The sequence below is a fragment of the Aulonocara stuartgranti genome (genome assembly GCF_965226115.1).
Source record: "Aulonocara stuartgranti genome assembly, chromosome: 14".
Classification (NCBI taxonomy): Eukaryota; Metazoa; Chordata; class Actinopteri; order Cichliformes; family Cichlidae; genus Aulonocara; species Aulonocara stuartgranti.
In genome coordinates, this window is record NC_138950.1 from 28,887,736 (window position 1) to 28,908,078 (window position 20,343).

Below are 20,343 nucleotides of genomic sequence, written 5' to 3' on the forward strand. Positions count from 1 at the left end.
GCCACATCGATTCTTTGTCACACAGCAGGACAAGCAGTGAAGAGTCCTGCAGACGTAGAAGTCTTAGGGAAATAGGGAGACCTTACTTATTTTATATAGATGTAAGGTAAAAAGTTAGTGCCATTTGTTTAAGAAAGAGGTTGCAACAGTTCACATAAGGCCCGGTCTGGTTACATACTGTTCTGTCACCATCACGCATTGTTCACAGACCATCTGTGAAATCTGTTAAAACCAAAGTATTGTATCTCCTTCTGCCTTGCAGAACGAATCGATCATAAATCGGGCTACTGGACGCTGTCTGGAGGTGGTGCCGGCTAATGTTTACTCCGGCCACCTGCTGGTCCTGCAGCCCTGCTCGGGGCAGAGGTGGACCATCAAGAACACTATGAAGCAGTGATCGCCTGGCCAGTTTCATTGGGACCAATTACAAAGGCTATTTCCAAGAGCTGTCACCTGACGTTACCTTGGCCAGTGGACAATCAATGATGCGGGGGCTCCTTAGCTTTTGAAATAAGACTCAAAAATAGATGGCTTTAAGGAGACGAGTGATGAGGTGGTTTGGAAACAATTGATGTTTTTTTGTTTTTGTTAGTTTTTTTTTAAAAACATGGACATTCAACGTGGTGAAAGTTTAGCATGAGGACCATTTCTCTATATGAATTTTACAAACTTTCAATGTGATGTTGCCATAATTCCTGTGTGCCACTTCTTTACAGTGTTTAAGTTTTAGTAGACATTTAATCGACCAAAAGCGTGTTCTTTCTTATGTGAAGGGGAAAAAAAGTTTCCATCTTCCATCAGTCTTTCTGCAATATTTCATTCATTTTGTGCCACGGACCGGCCCTAAATAACTAAAATGTGTTCATAACACACGGGAAAAGACACAGGGGAACTGAGGTAACGATAAAAACAATAAATATGAACGATAAAACGAAGAAAAAAACCCCCGGTAAACCATAAATTGCACACCTGAACCTCAACACTCGCGGCCCGGTACCAAACGACTCACGGACCGGTACCAGTGCATGGCTCGGGGGTTGGGGACCGCTGGTCTATGGTACTTAGAAATTAAGGAATGGCTACTCGTGACAGGAGAAAATTTTACACAGTTTAGCAAAAATGCCTGAAAAGTGATTCTTATGTTTTTCAGAAAATTCAAATCCTTGTAAATATTTATAATTTGAAGAAAAATATGCTAAAAATATTACTTGGTGTACTTTTTTTTTCAAATCACCCCAACAAGGACTCTGGGCTAAATCTCACTTCTATGTTTTATGGATTCTGACTTTTATTGCTATTTTTCCACCAAGCATTCTGTAGCATCAGATGCAATATATCTCGTAGCATGAAGTACTGTAAGCAGTTGGGTACAAAGTTTCTTTGCGCTAAGTTAATTTATTTGGTTAACTGCTGTGTGCCATAACTACTGAAAACCTAGTCAAACATAGGAAGCACTTTTTTGGACAAAGGGTTGGAACATGAACGAGAGAGGAGGATTGAATCAGGAATGCACAAAAGTACCAATAGTGGAAATGCAGGAGGCCTTAAAGGCTGAAATTATTAACGTACTGAGATGTATATGATGTCATATATTAAATTGCATAAGTGTGATCAGCTGGATTTTTGCTCCCAAGATTGTCTTCCAATAAACAACTGGTTTCCTGGGTTGTGCTTTGTTACTGTGTTTTAGGATACATCTGCAGTCTTTAAATTTGTCATACTTTAATTAGTATGCTTATTTTTTTCAGTTTAATTTTATTTTCAAGCTTGTTTGTAATTTTTTGCTGCTAAACTCATGCTTTATTTTGCTTTTCTGGACTATAAATAAGGTAGAGACAGCAAAGATGAGCTACCATGCTGGCCTGCTCTCCTTTTAACTGCTCCATCCATTTTCATGGTTGTGGTCAAAATATTTTCGGCATGCTGTGAGATTAGTCCTCAAAATTATCCCCCAAAATAGACTACTTCAAAAGAGATTTCACCCTCAGCTTCCAGCTGCATGGCATCTGCTGTAACTTACACCAACTCGACTTAAGAGTACTTTCATCACATTTTTTATAAAAGCGCTTCTACACAATATTACCCAGCCACAAATAAAGCAGCCAGGTGGCCGAACATTAAAGGGACTGTTCTATAAATGACAAGTTATGGGTTCAATCCTGAAGCAACCATATGTCCTGTAAATAGTGTCCTTGAATCAGACACTGACCTCCTACTGCTTACTCTCGCTAAACTGCTCTGGATGAAGCATCAGCTTAAATGCTTAAGATGTAAATAAAACAGGAGGAGACTGCTGGGAGCACAAGGGCCTGTTTCTAGCAGAGAGGGGGAGAGAGGAGTGAGGCGGCTCTGAGGGACAGAGCCTGCATGCTAACATAACACTGAATGCTGATCAGACTCTTAACGAAGAGACTGCTCATCGTTCTCTGGCGTGAAATAGGATTACCATATGTTGGTTAAAGTCCTGCTAAATGTAAGCCAGCAGTAAATGCTAACAAGGACAAACTGATCAAATAAACTCACTGCGTTACTTAGATAAGGTTGTATTTATGGGGATGGAAATTTGTATAATTTGTAGATTTTAGCATGTAAAAAAATGGAGCTATTTTTAAAGGATGACAAAAAATCTAGAAAATGAATGTAATTCATTGACATTATTGTATCATAGTTTGCATTGTTCTGACCAGCAGTGTCCTGCAGCTCCCTGTGAGCACTTAATGAAAGAGGTTATGGTTTAATGTCAGAGCAGAGAACTCACAGTTGTCAAATATGATTTTGCTCTAATATGCACTATGTGGCGCTGTATGTTTTCTGTGATTGGAGGGTAGTGTCACTGCAGCTGTCACCCCAGCCTGCTCTCTGCTCTGCCTCGGGAAAAAAGCAGCAGAGATACAGATGTAATTACTTGACAGAACAGCAACACTGTATGAAAATGTGACAATTTCATAAAACCCACTGCAGCAAGGGTAACAGATGATACAACACACAATACTGTGCACAACTCTTTAGGCACAGATGTTGGCAGCGAAGCATGGTGAAGCATCCCGCTGTTTTAGTTTTTGTTGTTTTGGGGGTTTTTTTGCAGAGAGCATGTCAAAACTAGAGACTAGAACTACAATTAGATCTTTTATCATGCAAAATAATCAGATCGCTTAAGTTCATTCTGTAGCGTGACAATGACCCCAAACAGAGCCAGAGTAATAGCTTCAGAACATGTACTGAATGTGCTTTATTAAAGGGTTTTTATCAGACTGTGATTTACGTTTACTTCACCTTATGTGTTCATTGTTGAGTAAAAGCTATTGATACCAATTATTTTTATACTATATCCTCACTTCACAGTGAGAATCAAAATCTGTTTCTTCTTTCTTTTGTACTAAACATGTTCTCACACTCTGGAGCCATTTTGGTAACATCTCCAGGCACTTATTTGTCCAATTATTTTTAAGCTATATCTATATTAACTTTAATTTCAGTGATCATAAAAGTTATATACTAGAATAAAAACAGTTTTAAAGTTTTAGAATAGAATAGGATAAACCTTTAATACTGCACAGATGAGAAATTTGGGTGTTACCCAGCTCTTATGGCAAGGGGAATATAAAATATAAAATTGAAAAATTTATAAATTATAAAATTTGCTGACTTTGCACCAAAATGGCTCCAGAGTGTGAGAACATGTTTAGTACAAAAGAAAGAAGAAACAGATTTTGGTTCTCACTGTGAAGTGAGGATATAGTATAAAAATAATTGGTATCAATAGCTTTTACTTTTACTTTTACTGTTAGCGCCGGTGTCCTTCTATTATAGTGATACTAAACAAGGCAGGAAATTATATTTTTATTCTACAAAATGAAATGAATGTATCTACTCTGCAGAAGTGTTTGTGAATTTCAACAGATCGATTAGCTTGCTGCATTATATGTATGAACTGCATTTTTATCAGTTGCAGTTTCACCATCTCAGTGCCTAATGCTTCCCTCTTGTGGTGTCATGGTGGTTAGAAATAAATATGATATGTTATATGAAGTATATAATAAAAGCAAAGGCTTCACGTAAAGAGGGATTGGGACAGCTTTTAAGCAGGGTGACCTGCAGTATCCCACTGATTAACAGCCTCAACTGACACGTTCATGATGACTTTTGCTTTGTTCCCATTCCTCAGATCGATTTTCCCTTTATAAGGTTTGCTAAACCAGATGCTATATTTATGCTAAAAGTGGCCATAAAGAGTAAGGTCAGAAGGAGGAAAGGTAATACAGCAATGAAGAATAAAGGCAAAGTCAAAGACCGATTCCAGCTTTAAAAGCTATCTATGTATTTTTTTGTACATAGATTTATATGAAAAAGATGATCTGATTTCTAGCAGCAAAGGGCACATGCAAAAAAGCATTGGCAGGATAAATTCAGTTAAAGGGGAAAATCAGTGCAAAGGTACAGAAAAATACTTATATTAGTTTGGAAATCAACAAGCAAAGAAATCCAGATAGATGTGATTTTTCCCATTCAATAGTACTTTTAATGTTCATAATTAAAAATGCTTTTGATTAATTTTGTCAGTAGGAGTAAAAGTTTGATGATTTTTTTCTCAGTGTTACTGCTCCATTAATAATAAGTGTTTAATAATTAATAATAAGTGAATCCAAGTTTTACCCCAATGTTTCCACCATTCCTCTCACCTAACCCTCATTTCCTCTTCAGGCCTTGCCTTTCAACCACACACACCCTCTACAGCAAATTAACAATATCTGAAAGTCATGTCCTTAAGAAATAAGAGGGGAAAATCGAGTTAAGACCCAACACAGGACCTGAAAGGTGCATCTAGCCCTTCAGCTGATTCATCTACCGTTTGCTGAACCCTTGTCAGAAATTGTTAGAAGAAGAAGAAGCTATTCTTAAGGATGGGAAACTCTTGATTGATGGAATCTTGAATATAGAAAAGTAACAATGGATTTTAATCCACAATGTAATGCCATTGGGAAAGCATGTGATTGGCAAATGCATCATTTTTCAGGATAGCAATGATCCCCAAAATACTGTCAGTACAGTAAAAGCATACCTGGATAGAAAAACATACAATAGAACAGCATCAGTCATGGCTTGGCCTCCCCAGAGCCCAGACCTCAATATTACTGAAGCAGTGTGGGATCATTGTGACACGAGAACGGAACAAAAGGCGGACAACACCCAAAGACGTGCTCTGAATATCCTTCAAGAAGCCTGGAAAACTGTTCCTGTGGAAATGACAAGAAAACTAGAACTGAAGAATAACAGTTACAATGCCAAATATTGACTTTCAAGCTTGTTATATTGTTATAAACTCTATTTTACGTATATTTCCATTTATGTTTGCACATGTTCAATAAAATCATTGCTCCTGAGGCAACGAGGAATGGCTAAAGATTTCTGCCACTACTCCATAACAAACATCAACTAAAAGTGTTTGATAAATGCATTCTATTTGCTTTTTTAAAAATCACAAAGTGAGAGATTTTTTTTCAATTTAAGTGAGCATTATGTTAATGTTTTAAATGTCATGGCATAGGATCAGATCGCTTCAAAGTAAATTATATTTTGAAATGTACAATCCCTTAAACACTGTGTCCTGATCTTGAACTAATAACTACTGAGATCTCAAGTCTACTGCATAATAAGACAAACAGCACCATTTAGAAAATTTCTTTTTATTGCAAGTATTCTTAATGCTTTGATGTTTTGTACAGATTTTCATATTTACAGTGATAATTAGTATTCGTCTAATAAATAATACAACTGAAAGTCATTCTCTAGCCTACATGTTTAAATATTGCACGTGCAAAGTATGTATAATATGTGCTTGTCCAATAGATATGCTGTCTTAGCAGCTATTTACAATGTTACATAAGAAACAAATGTGGGATCCAACCACCATGCTACTAAAGAGACACTGTGCGTTTCCCCTCCAAAACAAACCCTCCACTTCAGTGATGGAGTCATGCAATTATTCTACTGGGGTGAAGACAGTTTAATTACAGCATCACTGCAATAACAGTATCCATCCAAAAAAAAAAAAACATCAAATAAAATTTTAATTATTTCTAAATAAGAAATTCGTGATAAAACAGTTTTCCAATTAACCACTACATAACAGTAGTGTCTAGTTCTTATTTGGTAGGAAATGTCCACCAGTGCTGTAACGTTTTCAAAAATAATAGTAAAAGAAAAAAAGCATTTTGATGAAAAACTAAACCAGCGTGACCTACTGTACAAGTTTGTTTAGGCTGCTTTTGCAGCAGTGCTCTTTATAAAGTCTCCAGGGTGTGATAGTAATAAATCATCTGTGAATGAAACCTTTTACACGTTTAAAATCACTTTGTCTGCCATAGGCAAGAAATCTGTTCCTATAAATACACCGTTTAATTATGTGTTCGCATTGCAACTGCTGCTCTGCCAGAAGTGTAGGTAGAGCAAAGTCAACCTATACATTATACATATCCTCATATTTGAACATTCAATATCAATATATTTTCCACATATTGTGAATATAACGCTGAGTGTGCAGAGAGGGAGAAACACGCAAACACCGTGACGAGACAAGAGCACGGGCAGTGTGATGTTACTTCACCTCTAGATGGCACTATTGCACAACCTACAACCTTCTGCATCGTTTCACTGGAATGGATGACAAGTACAGTGCAAAAACAATAACAGGAACAAACTGAGTCCGATATGATATACATATTTATGCCAAAAAAAAATGCCCGTTTGATCTTGTGTTTCCATGTAGGAACAGGGAAAAATGTCTATATTGTGTTGTCTGGTTCACCTCGGCAGAGTTCTATGGCTTTGGCAGGAGGGTTGAGAGGAAACAGAAAGGGCCTTTACCGCCTGCACCTGGCATGTTTGTGATGAAGCAGCTGCCTCTACTCCTGCTGAGCCTCCTCCCTGTACCTCTGAACCCGAGTGAGCAGAGAGCACCGACGGTCATGCACACACACAGATACTGTACACTTCAACAGACACTGGAGATACAAATGATGGGCCATTTGCTAAACCTGCAGCACACACTGCTTTCTATGTGAAAGAACCATTCTGTGAGAAAAACTCTACTGCTCATTTGATCTATGACCTCTGAAAAACAGTTCATGATTTCCATTACTATTCAATTATAAAAAAAAAAAAGTACATTCCCTGGGTTATACAGCACTGATATGCAAAGCTTAATTGTATATCTGTAACTCTAGAACTGCAGTATTTATAGTTTTCTTAGTTTAATATTTCAATTTCATATTCTTCTTCTAAGTATAAAATCCCTTTTGTTATATTTGTCTCGTTAATTTAACTGAAATACACTGAAAATTGCTCACAAATTACGGTTTATGTGTCAATACAAATGCAGGTTTTATTGCTGGGAGCTTCCCGTGATGCACTGACTATTTCTTCTTCCATGACACTAATGTTTTGTCTTTGCTTCATCATTTATGTACTGTACTGTATCCCCAGTTTTCCAGCGAGGGCTGCGTACATTTTGATTGCATTAACGTTTTTATCCAGCCTTTATGTGCAAGCTTGAGCTGCAAAATTCAAATGTAGTTACTGACAGGCCAAAGTGCAACAGGGAAGAGATTAAATGGGATCAAAGGGAGTGGCATTATAAATTCCTTCCTTCCTGAGATTCAAATCCTCCAATCAAAACGGTGCCAGCAATGCAAAGACAGATTTCTTTAAAAGATTGCACACAATAACAAAGTCAGTCGTTTATTTATTAAAGCACTGTTAATAATTTTAGTTGCTGCTATTTCAAATAAATGTTTGGTACAACAAATTTCTCCGTGTTCTGTCTCAGGCTTTATTCGGGCCCTGGTACTAGAGCTATGGTCTGTTCTTGAGTGCAGCAGTGACGACATCAGAGTGGTCCGTCCCAAACCAACTCCCATTGACCCCACAGATAGGAGTTGCATTAAGGTATTGTATGTATGTGCGTGCGTGTGTGTGTGAGAGAGAGGGAGAAGGAGAAACTTCCTGGAGCCCACAGTGCTCCAATTTTTAGATATCTACATAATAGTACAGACACAGATCTCTTAGAAGTTTTGCTTTTCCATCATGTTTTTAGCTCACTGGTTACAAAGGTGTTTAAATTGATTAAAATTAAATTGATTCCAATTATTATTAACCCAGGACTCAGAATAGTGGTCCATGTGTTGCTGTGATACCAGCAGCCATGTAGAAAATTCACTTGTGAATATTCATATTTAAGAAACTGGCAATAGTGATTTTGTTAACAAGAAAGGCTTTTTGCTGATTGGTTTATGGGTGTCTGGGCAAATAAGCCTTACTTTCATAAGACTGCATTTTTAGTTATGTTTTTGGCAGAATTTCTCTCAGGAAAGCTTCAACAAGCTCCAGCGTGAGCCTGTCTGTGTGTGTCTGATGCTTGGCCTCTGACAGCAGCCAAGTCATCTCTCTCAGAGAGACTAGCCAAGTGAATACGGACAGCCAGTGATGTGTAAACTGTGTCCTGCCACAGGCGACTTTAAAGTCTGCCTTATCAGTGGGTTATACATATATGCTGAGGTCAAAGGAAAACTAAATATACACACACCAGCACTTTGGTGAATTAACTCGAGTCTTTGCTTTAATCTGTGCTAAGTACAGTAGGAGGTTTGGTAGTACATATGAAGATAAGTTCACACATGCACAGAAACATCAGAAGACACATGAAAGTATAGATATTTCTATTTTAGAAAAAAAAATCCATCGTATCTTGTTTTTTTCTTTACGTTTCTTTGAAGCTGTTTAATATAATCTAAGTTGTAGCTCGTTTGTGCAAGTGTCTCTCTTTTTTTCCTTTGATGCTTTTGATGATATGTTTTCCCTGTTCTACCAGACCCAGTGAAAAATGCAGGGAGCTTTCCTGTAGTTTAATATTCTTCAGGCTGCAATAGGTTTCTGCTCAACCACTCTGCTCAGAATATATGTCTTATTCAGTTTTGAGAGTGTGGTAAACCATGTTTTATCTTTGCAATCATAAATTCTTTTTACATTTTGTTTTGCTTTGAATACTACAGATATTATTTGTCATATTATCGGTAGTGTTTGTAGTTGAATAGTGTTATATTATTATTATGTGTTAGGATTTGATCAATCCATGACGTGCACAAATGCATTCACAATGGTCTTTAAAAGCAAATACATTTTTTCTCTCTAACAGCTGCTGTATTTACTTTCCTCTTCAGTCCTTCCTGTACTTGGTCAACCTCCTCTCCTCTTCCCAGTCGGTGTGGCAACTGCTGGGCCGACAGTCTTTGGCCAACAAAAGCGAATACACCCTGAGGGAGATGCCAACCTCCATACCTGTAAGTGTTTTTCTTCTTCTTCTTTTCCACACACTGCAGTTTTTTTTTGTCATCCATCTGAGGGCATGTTTGCACTTTTTATTTGGCCTCCAAACACCACCCACCCATTTGTTTTACTTCAAACGCATTCAAATAAACCCTCTCACACTGAGACTGATATACGTTCTCCACCTTACCCATTGTAAATTTCCACACAGTTTTCGTTTTGCACCCTATCCGGTGCATTCTTGTTCAAAGCCTCTCATTTTACTCCACAGGATTTGATTGACAGACTGATTGCCGTGAATTCGGATGGGAAGATTCATTCTCTCTTCCACTACGAAGAGAGTCACACATTCGGCCTAAGGTGGGATTCATTATTTTTTTCATATTACTTAACATCAGTGGGGAAGTAGACGATATCAGATTATCACCTGGTGACTGCACACACACTTCAGCCTCTGGCAATAGGAGACTGGCATGGTGACGTAATCGGCCTTAAAATGCGGCCTTTAAGGCTGCAGACCCTGAATTGGGATACAGCCTCTGAATCGCTGCATCTTGTAGCTGTGTCGTCTTAAATTGGTCATGTGATTTTGACGCGCCGGCGCGTCCGGCAACCCCAGAGGTTTAACTTAATATTTAAGTGTCTCTTGGTTTTAGACTAGTTGTTTAGTCTAATTTGATGTTTTAAACCAGAAAAGGAAGAAGAGGGCTTAGAATTACAGGTAAGAACTGCTCAGTGGTATGTGATAAACTGTAAATGTAAAGCTTACAGGTCAGTCCTCATGTTTTTAAATCAGATTTTGAGTCTATACATGGCACATTATGCTTTTGCATGTTGTGAAATGTGCTGCAAAACAAACTGAGGTAAACTAACTGGTTTACTGTGATGGATTTAAAGTGCGTGTGACTGGTGCGCAGTGGCTGTGGTGCTCACGGTCAGAGTTCAGTCACAAAGAGGGTAACAGAGATGAATTTAAAGTTAAGGTGATGGTGCTTAGATTCATTCACAGACTGAAACCTTCACACCAACTTTATCCTGTGTCTCTTAGTTTTAGACTAGTTGTTTAGTCTATTTTGATGTTTTAAACCATATCACAGGGTTTTTACTTCACCATTTACGGGGTTTTAACAAGCAAACAAAAGACAGATCGTGATGTTTGAAAATGTTTTGGAAATATTCTTTAAAGATTAGATGTAAAATACGCAGAGGACAAATTCAATTGGTTTATTAGTTTATTACATAAGTTGAAAAAAAGTTAAACAAGTAAATAAAGAAACAACGTAAAAGAAAAGTAAACAAAACAAATCGGTAAATAAAGGAAAATGGTAATAAGAAGGGGAAAAAAAAGAAAAGAGAAAACCCCAACAATCCCCTCTGAGCAAGCACTAGGCGACAGTGGGGAAGAAAAACTGCCTTTAAACGGGCAGAAACTTCCGGCAGAACCAGGCTCACGAGGGGCAGTCAACTGCCGGGACTGGTTGGGGTGAAAAAAGATGAAGGAGAGAGGGAAGAAGTGTTAGGAGAGAAGGGGAGAGGAGAGGTGAAAATTAAGATGGAACAGAGGTGGAGGGAGACGAGGTGACGTCAGCAGTAGAAAAAATAGAAAGAGTAGAAAAAGCAGGAGTGTCCCTCCTCCAGAAGAAGCGGAAACGTTTTTTCTTCTTTTCCATGAGCTTTTCCACGACCACTTTTTTCTCTAGGATGAGGGTTCTCAACTGATCGGTTGTTTCTTCAACTTCCTTCTCAAGTTTCTGGCATCTTTGCTCCATTTCTTTTAATAGATTGCACTTGTCTGTATTTTGCTGTTGTTTTTCCTTGTGCATCTTTTCTAACTGCTCATTTCTTCTTGTGATTTCTTGAAGCTTACGCTGCAGGTCTTCATTTATTTTCTCTTGTTGCTGCTTTTGTGCAAGCATTTCAGCGTTTTCACACTTCAAGTTGTCTGAGTTCAACAACATCTCATTAATGACCTCTGAGTGTTTTTTCGCCATTTCATTGATCCTACGCTGCATCTTTGAACATCGTTTTTCCAATACTTCTCCTTCCAGTTCAGGTGTTCTGTCCTTCATTGTATTAATTTGTTCAGTTGTAGATTTCTTCTCTCCAAGTCCTGGAGAATACGTTTTTTTTCTTTTTCCTGTTGCTCTTTCTCTTGAAGAAGCTCTTTATTTTTGCACTCTGTTTCATCCAGCCTGACTGGATTTGGATTTATTGAAGAAGGACCACCAAAATCTTTGTTCTATTTGGTGTACATGTTAAGAGTTGCTGGACTAACAGTTGGTTTGATTTGCTTCAGAGAATCCTCAAAGTCTTTTATCTTAATGTTGCGCACCTCAGCAGCAGCTATAACACGGACTTGTTCTGGTGCCAACTCTCTTATTGGGCCAAGTGCAGCATCTTTGGCTAATGCTGTCAAATCGCTCCCTGAATATCCTTCAGTCACTTTTGCAAGACAGGACAGTTCGTCTTGGCTCAGTGGACTCCCGTGCGTTCCCAAAAGATTTTTCAGCAGCGTAAATCTTGTCTTCTCATCGGGTAAGGTCACATATACTCTTTTTGCAAAGCGCCTTAATATTGCTTCATCGAGCTCCTGGGGCCTGTTCGTTGCTCCCATTACAAGTACTCTGTCATCCTTTCCTGACTGCAACCCGTCAAACTCAATGAGGAACTCAGTTTTTAAACGGCGAGAGGCGTCGTGCTCCCCCTCCCTCCTTTGACAGAGCAAGCCGTCCACTTCATCGATGAAGATTACTGAGGGCTGTCTCTCTCTTGCAACTGCAAAGAGTGCTCGTACGAGCTTCTCGCCTTCTCCCACATATTTGGAGGTCAAACTAGCAGCACTGATGTTGAAGAATGTTGCATTAGACTCTGCAGCAACTGCTTTGGCGAGCATGGTCTTCCCATTTCCTGGTGGGCCAAATAAAAGCAAGCCACGTGCAGGAGCTCTCAGACCAGTAAAGAGATCAGGTCTTAAGGCAGGAAGGATGACAATTTCTTGAAGTGCTTGCTTTGCCAGATCCTGCCCTGCGATGTCATCAAATGACACAGTCGCTCCACTGTATACAATTTCATTTGTAATTAAGCTGACCAGTTTACTGTCCACATTCTTTTTCATATCCCTCTTCGGGGGCTGTTTCACAGCTGCCGGTCTTCCATTCTGAGTTTTTCCCACCCGAGCGGTTTTCTTTGCATCAGTTATTCTTAATGGAGGTCTTACAGAAGTGGAGGGTCTGATGGTGGTGGAAACACCTGCGGGTTGACTTTTAGGAACTGACTTTGGCTTACTTGCAATTGTTTTGGTCGACATTTCTCTTGCGCGACTTCCCCCCTGTTCACAGTCATAACACGGTAAACTAGTCATAAACGAAAACGTTTAGGCTATTTATCGCATTTAAAGGTCTTTCTTTGGGACAACGTCACAGAACACAGAAACGTCACAGGGCTTTGGAGCGTGATGTTACAGAGGTTTACAAATACTTTCAAATATAGCTCTGGTCGAACGTTTGAAGGCTGCGAACAAACTGACTAAAACTTGCTGCTCCTGACCCCTATTTATAGAAAAACTTCAAAGGCTCAAAGGCATGTGCTTGTGACATCATCACATGTCCTTGTGACATCATCACATGTCCTTGTGACATCATCACTCTTCATGAATCAGATTGTCACATGACATTTTAGAATGGGGATGTTTTTTTTTAAACCGTTTTCAAATTTAACCCTCTGTGGTCCAGGGTATAATTGGCCGTTCTTGACTATTTTTGATTTTACCTCTATATTTCACCTTTAAAATATGTTTTTCTTGCCTTATTTGGCACCATTATTTTCAGCACAACCTCAAATATCTGAAATTTGAGTTATTGTTTTCATTTTGGTATACTATATTAGCACAGTTGATCTAAATTAATAACACAATAAATTGTGTGTGCATCTCCTGTTTTGTCATGGTTGTATGTCCCGGTTCGTGACAGGCTGCATGAGCTCATCTGGTGGGAGTGTAGTACTGTAGTATTTCAGGCATAAAAACGTGGTTTTCACAGACCTTGTCACAGGGTCTGAGTCTAAGATTTTTTTTTCACATTCTGTCTCTCACAGTTGAAGTGTACCTCTGGTGCAAATTACTGACCTCTGTCATCATTTTAGGTGGGGGAACTTGCACAATCGGTGGTTGACTAAATACTTTTTTGCCCCACTGTACCTATGAAAATATACTCACTGTATATATATATAATCAAAGCATTTCTTTAGCAAAGTGCACATACTAGCCCTTTTTAAGTTCATTGACATATGTGCACTCAAACAGGCCCAATGAGATTGAGGGTTATACCCCAATTATTTGTGTTAGGTTTGTAAGCTTTTCCAAATGAATACAGAAAATCAGCAAAACCACCATAAAGAAAGCTTATTTAAATAAAGCTGATATTGGGAGAACAAAGCCCAAGGGGTGGAAAATGAGTAAAAAACCTGTGAAGCAGAGAATAACATGAGGGACTGTTGCAGAGCGCATGAGTGAAACAAGCTCACAGATGAGCTGACAAAGATTGGCAGAAATCACTTTAGAGCAGCCGGGTAATAAGGAACAGGTGAACATAGAGTGGAGCAGATAATTACGAGCAAAAACCCAAACAAATACTTTCAGACAATCCTAAAGCTCTTATTTAGTTGCATAGAGCCATGTGTGAACATTTTGTCTTTACATTTTGCTTCCAAGGAACCGAACTGTCTTTTAATTCTGTAATTTATTTCACGTTCTTCAGGCTTTCTGAAGCTCCTTCAAATTTTTCTTTGGACATCATTTTATTATAATTTTCAGTGCAGTCCTTTATTTGTTTGTTCCTATGAATCATTCACACATAATAAAGGCACCTAACTCAAGGGACAAATTCGTTACTGGCACATTACCAGCAGCTTGTCACAAATACACAATTTGTTTCCTGCACAAAAAATGACAACGATAACACACCAGCAAGGTGATTACCAAAGAGCTATTAGCCAAAAACTTGACATATGTCAAGAAACTAAACAAGTAGAGGACAAAAGAACTGGCAGCTTAAATAAAAACATCTACAGCAGACGAACAGAATTTGAAAGTTGTGTCCTTAAGAAATAACACAAAACTGACACACAACCTGAGAGATGCATCTGGCATCTTATGTTTGCAAGTTTCAGTAAACTGCTGCATCTATTTCCCATTTTCCTAGCAAAATACAAAGACATGATGGCTTATTAGCTCATCCTATCCTAAATAACCACTAATGTATGCCAACTATTGTCACTGCTACACTATCAAAAGCTGAAAACAAACATAAAAAACATACAAATTCATCACCACAACAACACAGTTGATAAATAAAGAAATACAGAAGCACACATGCAAATAGAGAGATGACATAAAAGTTCTCACTCAGCTCCCTGCGGTGCTGTTTTAAGCTCCAACTCACTCTAAACAACACCAACGGGGGTCTACTGCTTCCTGAGCATCAACGACCGCGCCACCTTTTTAAGATAAGATAAGATAAGATAAGATAAGATAAGATAAGATAAGATAAGATAAGATAAGATAACCTTTATTAGTCCCACACGTGGGAAATTTGTTTTGTCACAGCAGGAAGAGGACAGTGCAAAGGTTATTCACTAGTTTCAGTTTTATAATAATATAAAACTTAATTATATAATTATATTCAGGTTACATGACACTTATTGTATAAGATAATTATTTCTGGGATGCTGAATGACAATTTGATGTGTATTTTGTTGCTTTCAGTAGAAATCCTGCTGATGACTCAGTGGATTTTAGATGGAAATTCTGTGTTTCACTCACTATAAACCATCTTCTAATCAGAGGGCGAAAAAGCCACTCTTCTTATTTGGTATTAGCTGAAGAAAATATTTAATCTATACTGACCGTCATCGCTGTTGTCGTCCACCAGGATGACCTCCTTGAGCAAGTGTGTGATTGACAGCTGAGTGGACTGAGCGCAGGATCACCGACAGAGCCTCGTTGACGAAGATGAAGATGAGGGAGATTTGGGGAAGGTCTCTTGAGTAGCTGACCTTTCTACATCTGTAGAAAGACACGACACAACACCTGTAAACTACTTGCATTAAGTAATACGAGGTGCCAGTGGAGCACTAGAGTGATGGTTTGGGAAAAGTAGTCTACAAAGTTATACAATTAAAAAGACAATCATGATTTTGTATTGATGAGCCCATTTACCATGATTTCTAACATTTCTGATCAATTGAATGTTGTATTAAATAACAAGGAATATGCCTTTCTTTTTAAAAAATGAGGACATTTCTCAGTGAACCTTAATTTTTGAGTGCTCGCATATTTAATTTTGAATTTGTAAAAAAGACTAAACTACCTCCATAGAGCTGCTGACGTCTTGTTCAATGGGGCTGAAAGGCAGAGCAAGTGCTGCTTCCTGTTCAACTATAATCACAAGGATTTATTTTCCACATTGGCCTTTTAACTGCATGTGCTGTTTCAGATAGAAACCCTATTTTAAACTTGTTTTGTTTAAACAGCTCTAATGAAGCGGAAAGCGGCAGGGTGAGGCTTTGGCTCTAAGTTTAGCACATGTGGGAAAGGAAGGGGCTTCTTTTATTGTCTCCTTTTCACGTCTTTTTTTCTTTTATCGATTATCTTATTTCCTCTGTGAAATAATAGCTAATTAGAAGTTATTCTATAACAAATCCAGTGTTTTCAATTCACGAGGTTGGAGAACACTTTTTTAGGGTTTTTGGCAGGAAACCATTAGAAAACAGAAGGCAACATTAACAAGATTAACCACGAAGAACTGGGACATTTGTCACCTTTTTTCTCCTTCTGATACAATATTGCAAAAGTCTTGAGGCATCCTCATTTCGTTATATTCTGCTGGGAAAATGGGAAATAGGCAGAGCAATTCACTGAAACGTGCAAACATAAATGGAAATACAGTACATAAGGCAAAAATGTACTTGAAAGTCAATATTTGGTATGGCCACCTTTACTATCGAACATAGCCTGGACTCTCTCTTTCCGGAACACACTGCTTTAATAAATGTTGAGGTCTGGGCTCTGGGGAGGCCAATCCATGACTGATCTAGGTATACGTTTACTGCATTCACCGTGTGTTTGGGATCATTGTCGTAATGAATAAAAATATGCCTTTTCCAACTAGATGCTTTTCAGCTGGGACTGCATGATTAATGAAAATCTTAATATCTGGTTCATATTTCCATCAGCTTTCTCAAGATTCCCAACACCACTGGCAGAGCCTTCATCGTGTTTTACAGATGGATGTAAACACCCTCTGTTGGAGTCATATCAACAATTATTTGAACCAAAAATGTCAAATATGAATTCATAATGCTGTAAGACCTGTTGCCACTGATATAGTCCAGTTCTCGTGTAATTTACCATACCTCAGCCTTTTCTCCCTGTTTCTCTTCACTAAAAATGGCTTCCTGACAGCCTTCCACTGAGACCGTTTCTGATGAGGCTTCAGCAAACAGCAGATGGATCCATTAAAGGGCCAGTGCATCTCTCAGGTACTTCAAGTCTTTGCTTTTCTTTATATTTTTCTACATCTTAAGGACATGATTTCCAGATACAGTTCATCTGCTGTACAGAGTTATTTAGTCCTGCTACTTTTCCGGTTTCCTCAATTTTTTTAAGGACTCACAGCACGCCAGATTTTTGGGAACCACCTAGTTGGTTCAAAATGTTATTTTTACCTATCAGATTTTGTTATCTTTTAGATTCTTAAAGTGCTATGCTGTGGTGTGCTGGGGGAGCAGCACAGCAAAGAAGGACTCATCCAGGCTGGAAAAACTGATCAGGAAGGCTAGCTCTGTGGTCGGCATGAAGCTGGACACCCTGGTGACAGTGGCAGAGAAAAGGACACTAAAGAAACTGATGGACATTATGGACAATGCCAGGCATCCTCTGCACACGGCCATTAACAACCAGAAGAGTCTGTTCAGTGACAGGTTGCTTCTCCCCAAGACAAGAACTAACAGACTTAAAAACTCCTTTGTCCCACACGCCATCAGACTGTTTAACTCCTCTCTGGAGGGGAGAGGGAGGGGAAACAGGAGGACAAAGGAGGGGGGAACAACTAAGCTGTAGTGCCTCTTCACCTCACTGTGCAATACCTTTTGTGCAATACTTTTGTAAATAGTCAACAGTGCAATAGACCTCAATACTCGATACTTTGGGAGCCATAAACATCATTAGACCAGTGCACATATTGGTAAATGGACTGGTTCTTATATAGCGCTTTTCTACTCTTCTGAGCACTCAAAGCGCTTTACACAACTTGTGCATTCACCCATTCACACCCATTCGCACAAGCACATTGTTCTAGGTGCTTTCTAAGTAACATTCACACACATTCATACTCCGATGGATGCATCGGAGAGCAATTTGGGGTTAATATCTTGCCCAAGGATATTTGGCATGCAGACTGGGGGAAGCCAGGAATCGAACCACCAATCTTCCGATCAGCAGATGACCTGCTCTACCGCCTGAGCTACAGCCACCCCCTTATTGTCTCTATTGTGCTCTGTCTTGGTTGTTGAGTTGACTAATGTGGAAATAAAATTTATCCAGCAGTAAACCTGAGTTTGCGGTGAGGGAAGCATCTTGTACAGTACAGCACTTTCCAGCAGGAACTTCGATAGAATGTAAAATAAAACATTTTGTGTATTTTAAAATGACATTCAGTGTGTTTTTGTTGTTGCTGCACTAATCAACCACTTACTACTAACTGCAATGGTAGTTTATTGGATTGGAAAGTGTGGCGATGCTCGCCACCTGGTCTCCCTTCTTGCTTGTTGGTGTGGGCAGGTCTCATTTGTAGGTGCTGAAGAGCTGCTGTGGCTCATTTCCATCAGTGGCACTGGCAATACCTGGGCTCATTCTGTCAGTGAGGTAGTTGAAAAACCCCAGTTGGGTAAAGCGTTTGGGGGTTTTTGTTAACAGACATGCTTATCTATTTAGTTGGTGTTATTTTTTTCAGCTAAATTTTTTAGTGCAATTAGCACTTTCAGCATCAATCCATAGCAATGTGTTGTATTTTTCACATTGTCTGTGTGTAAAATACATATGTAAGCATAGATTACACAAAGGATCCTGCACGCCAAGCTGGATACAAATAGAAATCCCTGGAAACAATTCTTTCTGCGCTTAAGAGCAGCTTCCTATTGCAACGCTGGAGGATTTGTCACCATTACTGGATACGCTGCAGAAGCACAGCAAAGCAGTGACTGTGTGGAGTCGAAAACTATTACACCAACTACACTACACAGTCACCCACATTACCCCAATCACTGGCGTGTTTACACAACAGAGACGCTGAGTCTTTGTTACGGGCGCCAGCCACTGTGGCCTCGTTGTGTGGACACAGAGAGACCTTGCTGTGACTCGCGTCTTCCCTGCTGTGGATTTCTGGAAACCGCGCTTAAAGAAAGCACAAGACTTCTTTCGTAAAATGTGCCTTCCTGAACTTGTTGGGAAATACTTCTCGAAACAACGTGCTGCTCTAAATAGCCTGTAATGTTTCATGTTGTGGTTAAAGATTGATGACAGCTGTGTGGTGCGATGTAAATAGTTTGCATTTCATTTTTATGTGATTGCTGTGTACATGTGAATAGATCTATAATAAAGAAAAACAAACAAATATACTATTCTTTTTTGTTTTATTAAAACAACTTCACACAAAGTACAACTATTTACAATGTACAGTACATCCAAAAGAACAGCTTTAAGAATACTCAACAGGAGCAAGTGTCATTTGGCCCTGGTTTGACAACAACACTGGGGCACATATTAACAAAAACACAGCAAACCTTAACGATCTTATCAAGAAGTGTTGTGTCTTCAGCCTCACATGATAAGAGTAATCAGACTGTGTGTAACATTTTGAACTTGTTGCGCAAACTACCTATTACTCGCTCAACATGAATTCTCAGGTGGGCAATTGCTCTCGTTTGTTCAACGTCCCTTGCATCAAGTTGACAGTAGCCTTTTGTGAAAGCTGGAATCTTGACCTCCGCACACATCATTCCTACAGCATCTCTGATGTCAAAGCCTCTGTCAGCCAATACTACGTCCCCTGGTAACAGCTTTTGAAGAATGCCACATCTCTCTATGATGTGTTTATCTGATGCACGACTAGGGCTGGGCCATATTATACCATTCACGGTAATACCGGTATAATGTTAGGCAACGATAGGAAAATGAAATATCGCGATAGAATGGGAGTAAAACGCGCATGCGCAGTGCCTTTGTTTTCATACGCACATGGCCGATTGTTGAGTGAAACAGATGAACCAGAATTGGTTTGTAAAAATGGTGCAACTTCCGTGATGTGGAACTGGTTTGGTGTTTGTCTGTCAGATACACGACAAAGCACATTTTTTTGCAGAACATGCAAGCGGTCGTCGTTATTGTCGTATTTGTCGGACTAAGATGCTCTTAAATCTGGGAGTAATCTGGGTCCTAAACTCCGTATGCTTCAGGTCAAACAACACTGCAGCATCACTGAGAGTTAAAAACTGTCTAAATTCTTTCATCTTTAGTAAAACGATCAGCATTGCTGCTTTACCAGGTGTAACTATAAAGTTTAACTTCCATGAAAACAAAAAGTTATTACATTTAATGGAGTTAGAAGTTAGCAGGAAGCTAGCGGAAGTTAGCTCGCTAGTTTCGCTAGTTACCTAAGCATGATTTAGCATGTTCTGACTGAGAGATTTCTGAAAAAAATCAAACGTACAGCTCTGCTATCACTTCCAACATAAATGAAGACAGGAAACTAAACAGCAGTGACGTTTGTAGGGTTACTGAAGTTGGGCTAGCTGGTATATAATGATGTGCTACGTGATCGCTAGCGACACAGCTATGTTAGCATAACATAAACAGTGAAGCTGGAGGACGAACACTAACACTTTTCCACTTATAAAAGTTAACGTGAAGGTTCTTCATGGTTAGAGACAAATGCAATCGCATGGCAGGATGCTGTAAACGGACCAAAC

General features: G+C 39.1%; 3 protein-coding genes, 1 long non-coding RNA gene and 1 pseudogene across 7 annotated transcripts in view; 3 read left to right on the forward strand and 2 right to left on the reverse strand.

Annotated features, from left to right (window-relative positions):
• LOC309687732 (polypeptide N-acetylgalactosaminyltransferase 17-like) overlaps window positions 1–597 on the forward strand; it is a 106,711-nt pseudogene extending 106,114 nt beyond the window's left edge. The window contains exon 27 of the transcript in view: window positions 263–597. The product of the transcript in view is annotated as a polypeptide N-acetylgalactosaminyltransferase 17-like (transcript). The remainder of the gene's footprint in view (window positions 1–262) is intronic.
• The window catches only part of LOC309687729 (protein broad-minded-like), a 112,375-nt gene that overhangs the window by 29,844 nt on the left and 62,188 nt on the right, over window positions 1–20,343 (reverse strand). The window contains exons 18-19 of one of the 2 annotated variants that reach the window (XM_082502896.1): window positions 15,224–15,382; window positions 14,723–14,814 (exon numbers count right to left, since the gene is read on the reverse strand). In XM_082502896.1, the coding sequence (XP_082359022.1) occupies window positions 15,226–15,382 (157 nt within the window). In that variant the 3' untranslated portion in view covers window positions 14,723–14,814; window positions 15,224–15,225. The remainder of the gene's footprint in view (window positions 1–14,722; window positions 14,815–15,223; window positions 15,383–20,343) is intronic. The other variant, XM_082502897.1, reaches the window with a different exon arrangement.
• LOC309687731 (protein broad-minded-like) lies at window positions 6,557–15,311 on the forward strand. 2 transcript variants are annotated; one of them, XM_082502905.1, is made up of 5 exons: window positions 6,557–6,942; window positions 7,826–7,944; window positions 9,216–9,335; window positions 9,593–9,681; window positions 15,249–15,311. In XM_082502905.1, the coding sequence occupies exons 1-5, from the start codon at window positions 6,879–6,881 to the stop codon at window positions 15,283–15,285; spliced, it is 429 nt and encodes a 142-aa protein (XP_082359031.1). In that variant the 5' UTR covers window positions 6,557–6,878; the 3' UTR covers window positions 15,286–15,311. The 2 variants fall into 2 exon arrangements, with proteins under 2 accessions (XP_082359031.1, XP_082359030.1); XM_082502904.1 differs by lacking the exon at window positions 15,249–15,311 and having other exon boundaries at window positions 9,593–11,358.
• Window positions 11,355–13,438, reverse strand: LOC309687726 (spastin-like). The gene has a single exon (XM_082502890.1). The coding sequence runs from the start codon at window positions 12,680–12,682 to the stop codon at window positions 11,561–11,563; it is 1,122 nt and encodes a 373-aa protein (XP_082359016.1). The 5' UTR covers window positions 12,683–13,438; the 3' UTR covers window positions 11,355–11,560.
• LOC309687735 lies at window positions 15,391–18,024 on the forward strand. The gene is made up of 2 exons (XR_014270837.1): window positions 15,391–16,857; window positions 17,068–18,024. It is a non-coding gene; the product is annotated as an uncharacterized lncRNA (long non-coding RNA).

What these genes read in the sequence shown, in the direction of transcription:
- LOC309687731 (XM_082502904.1), top strand. Translation starts at nt 6,879, where the DNA reads ATGTTTGTGATGAAGCAGCTGCCTCTACTCCTGCTGAGCCTCCTCCCT. An exon ending in CCCTGTACCTCTGAACCCGA is followed by an intron (nt 6,943 to 7,825) that starts GTGAGCAGAGAG and finishes GTTCTGTCTCAG; the next exon opens with GCTTTATTCGGGCCCTGGTA. An exon ending in AGATGCCAACCTCCATACCT is followed by an intron (nt 9,336 to 9,592) that starts GTAAGTGTTTTT and finishes TTTACTCCACAG; the next exon opens with GATTTGATTGACAGACTGAT.
- LOC309687726 (XM_082502890.1), bottom strand. Translation starts at nt 12,682, where the DNA reads ATGACTAGTTTACCGTGTTATGACTGTGAACAGGGGGGAAGTCGCGCA.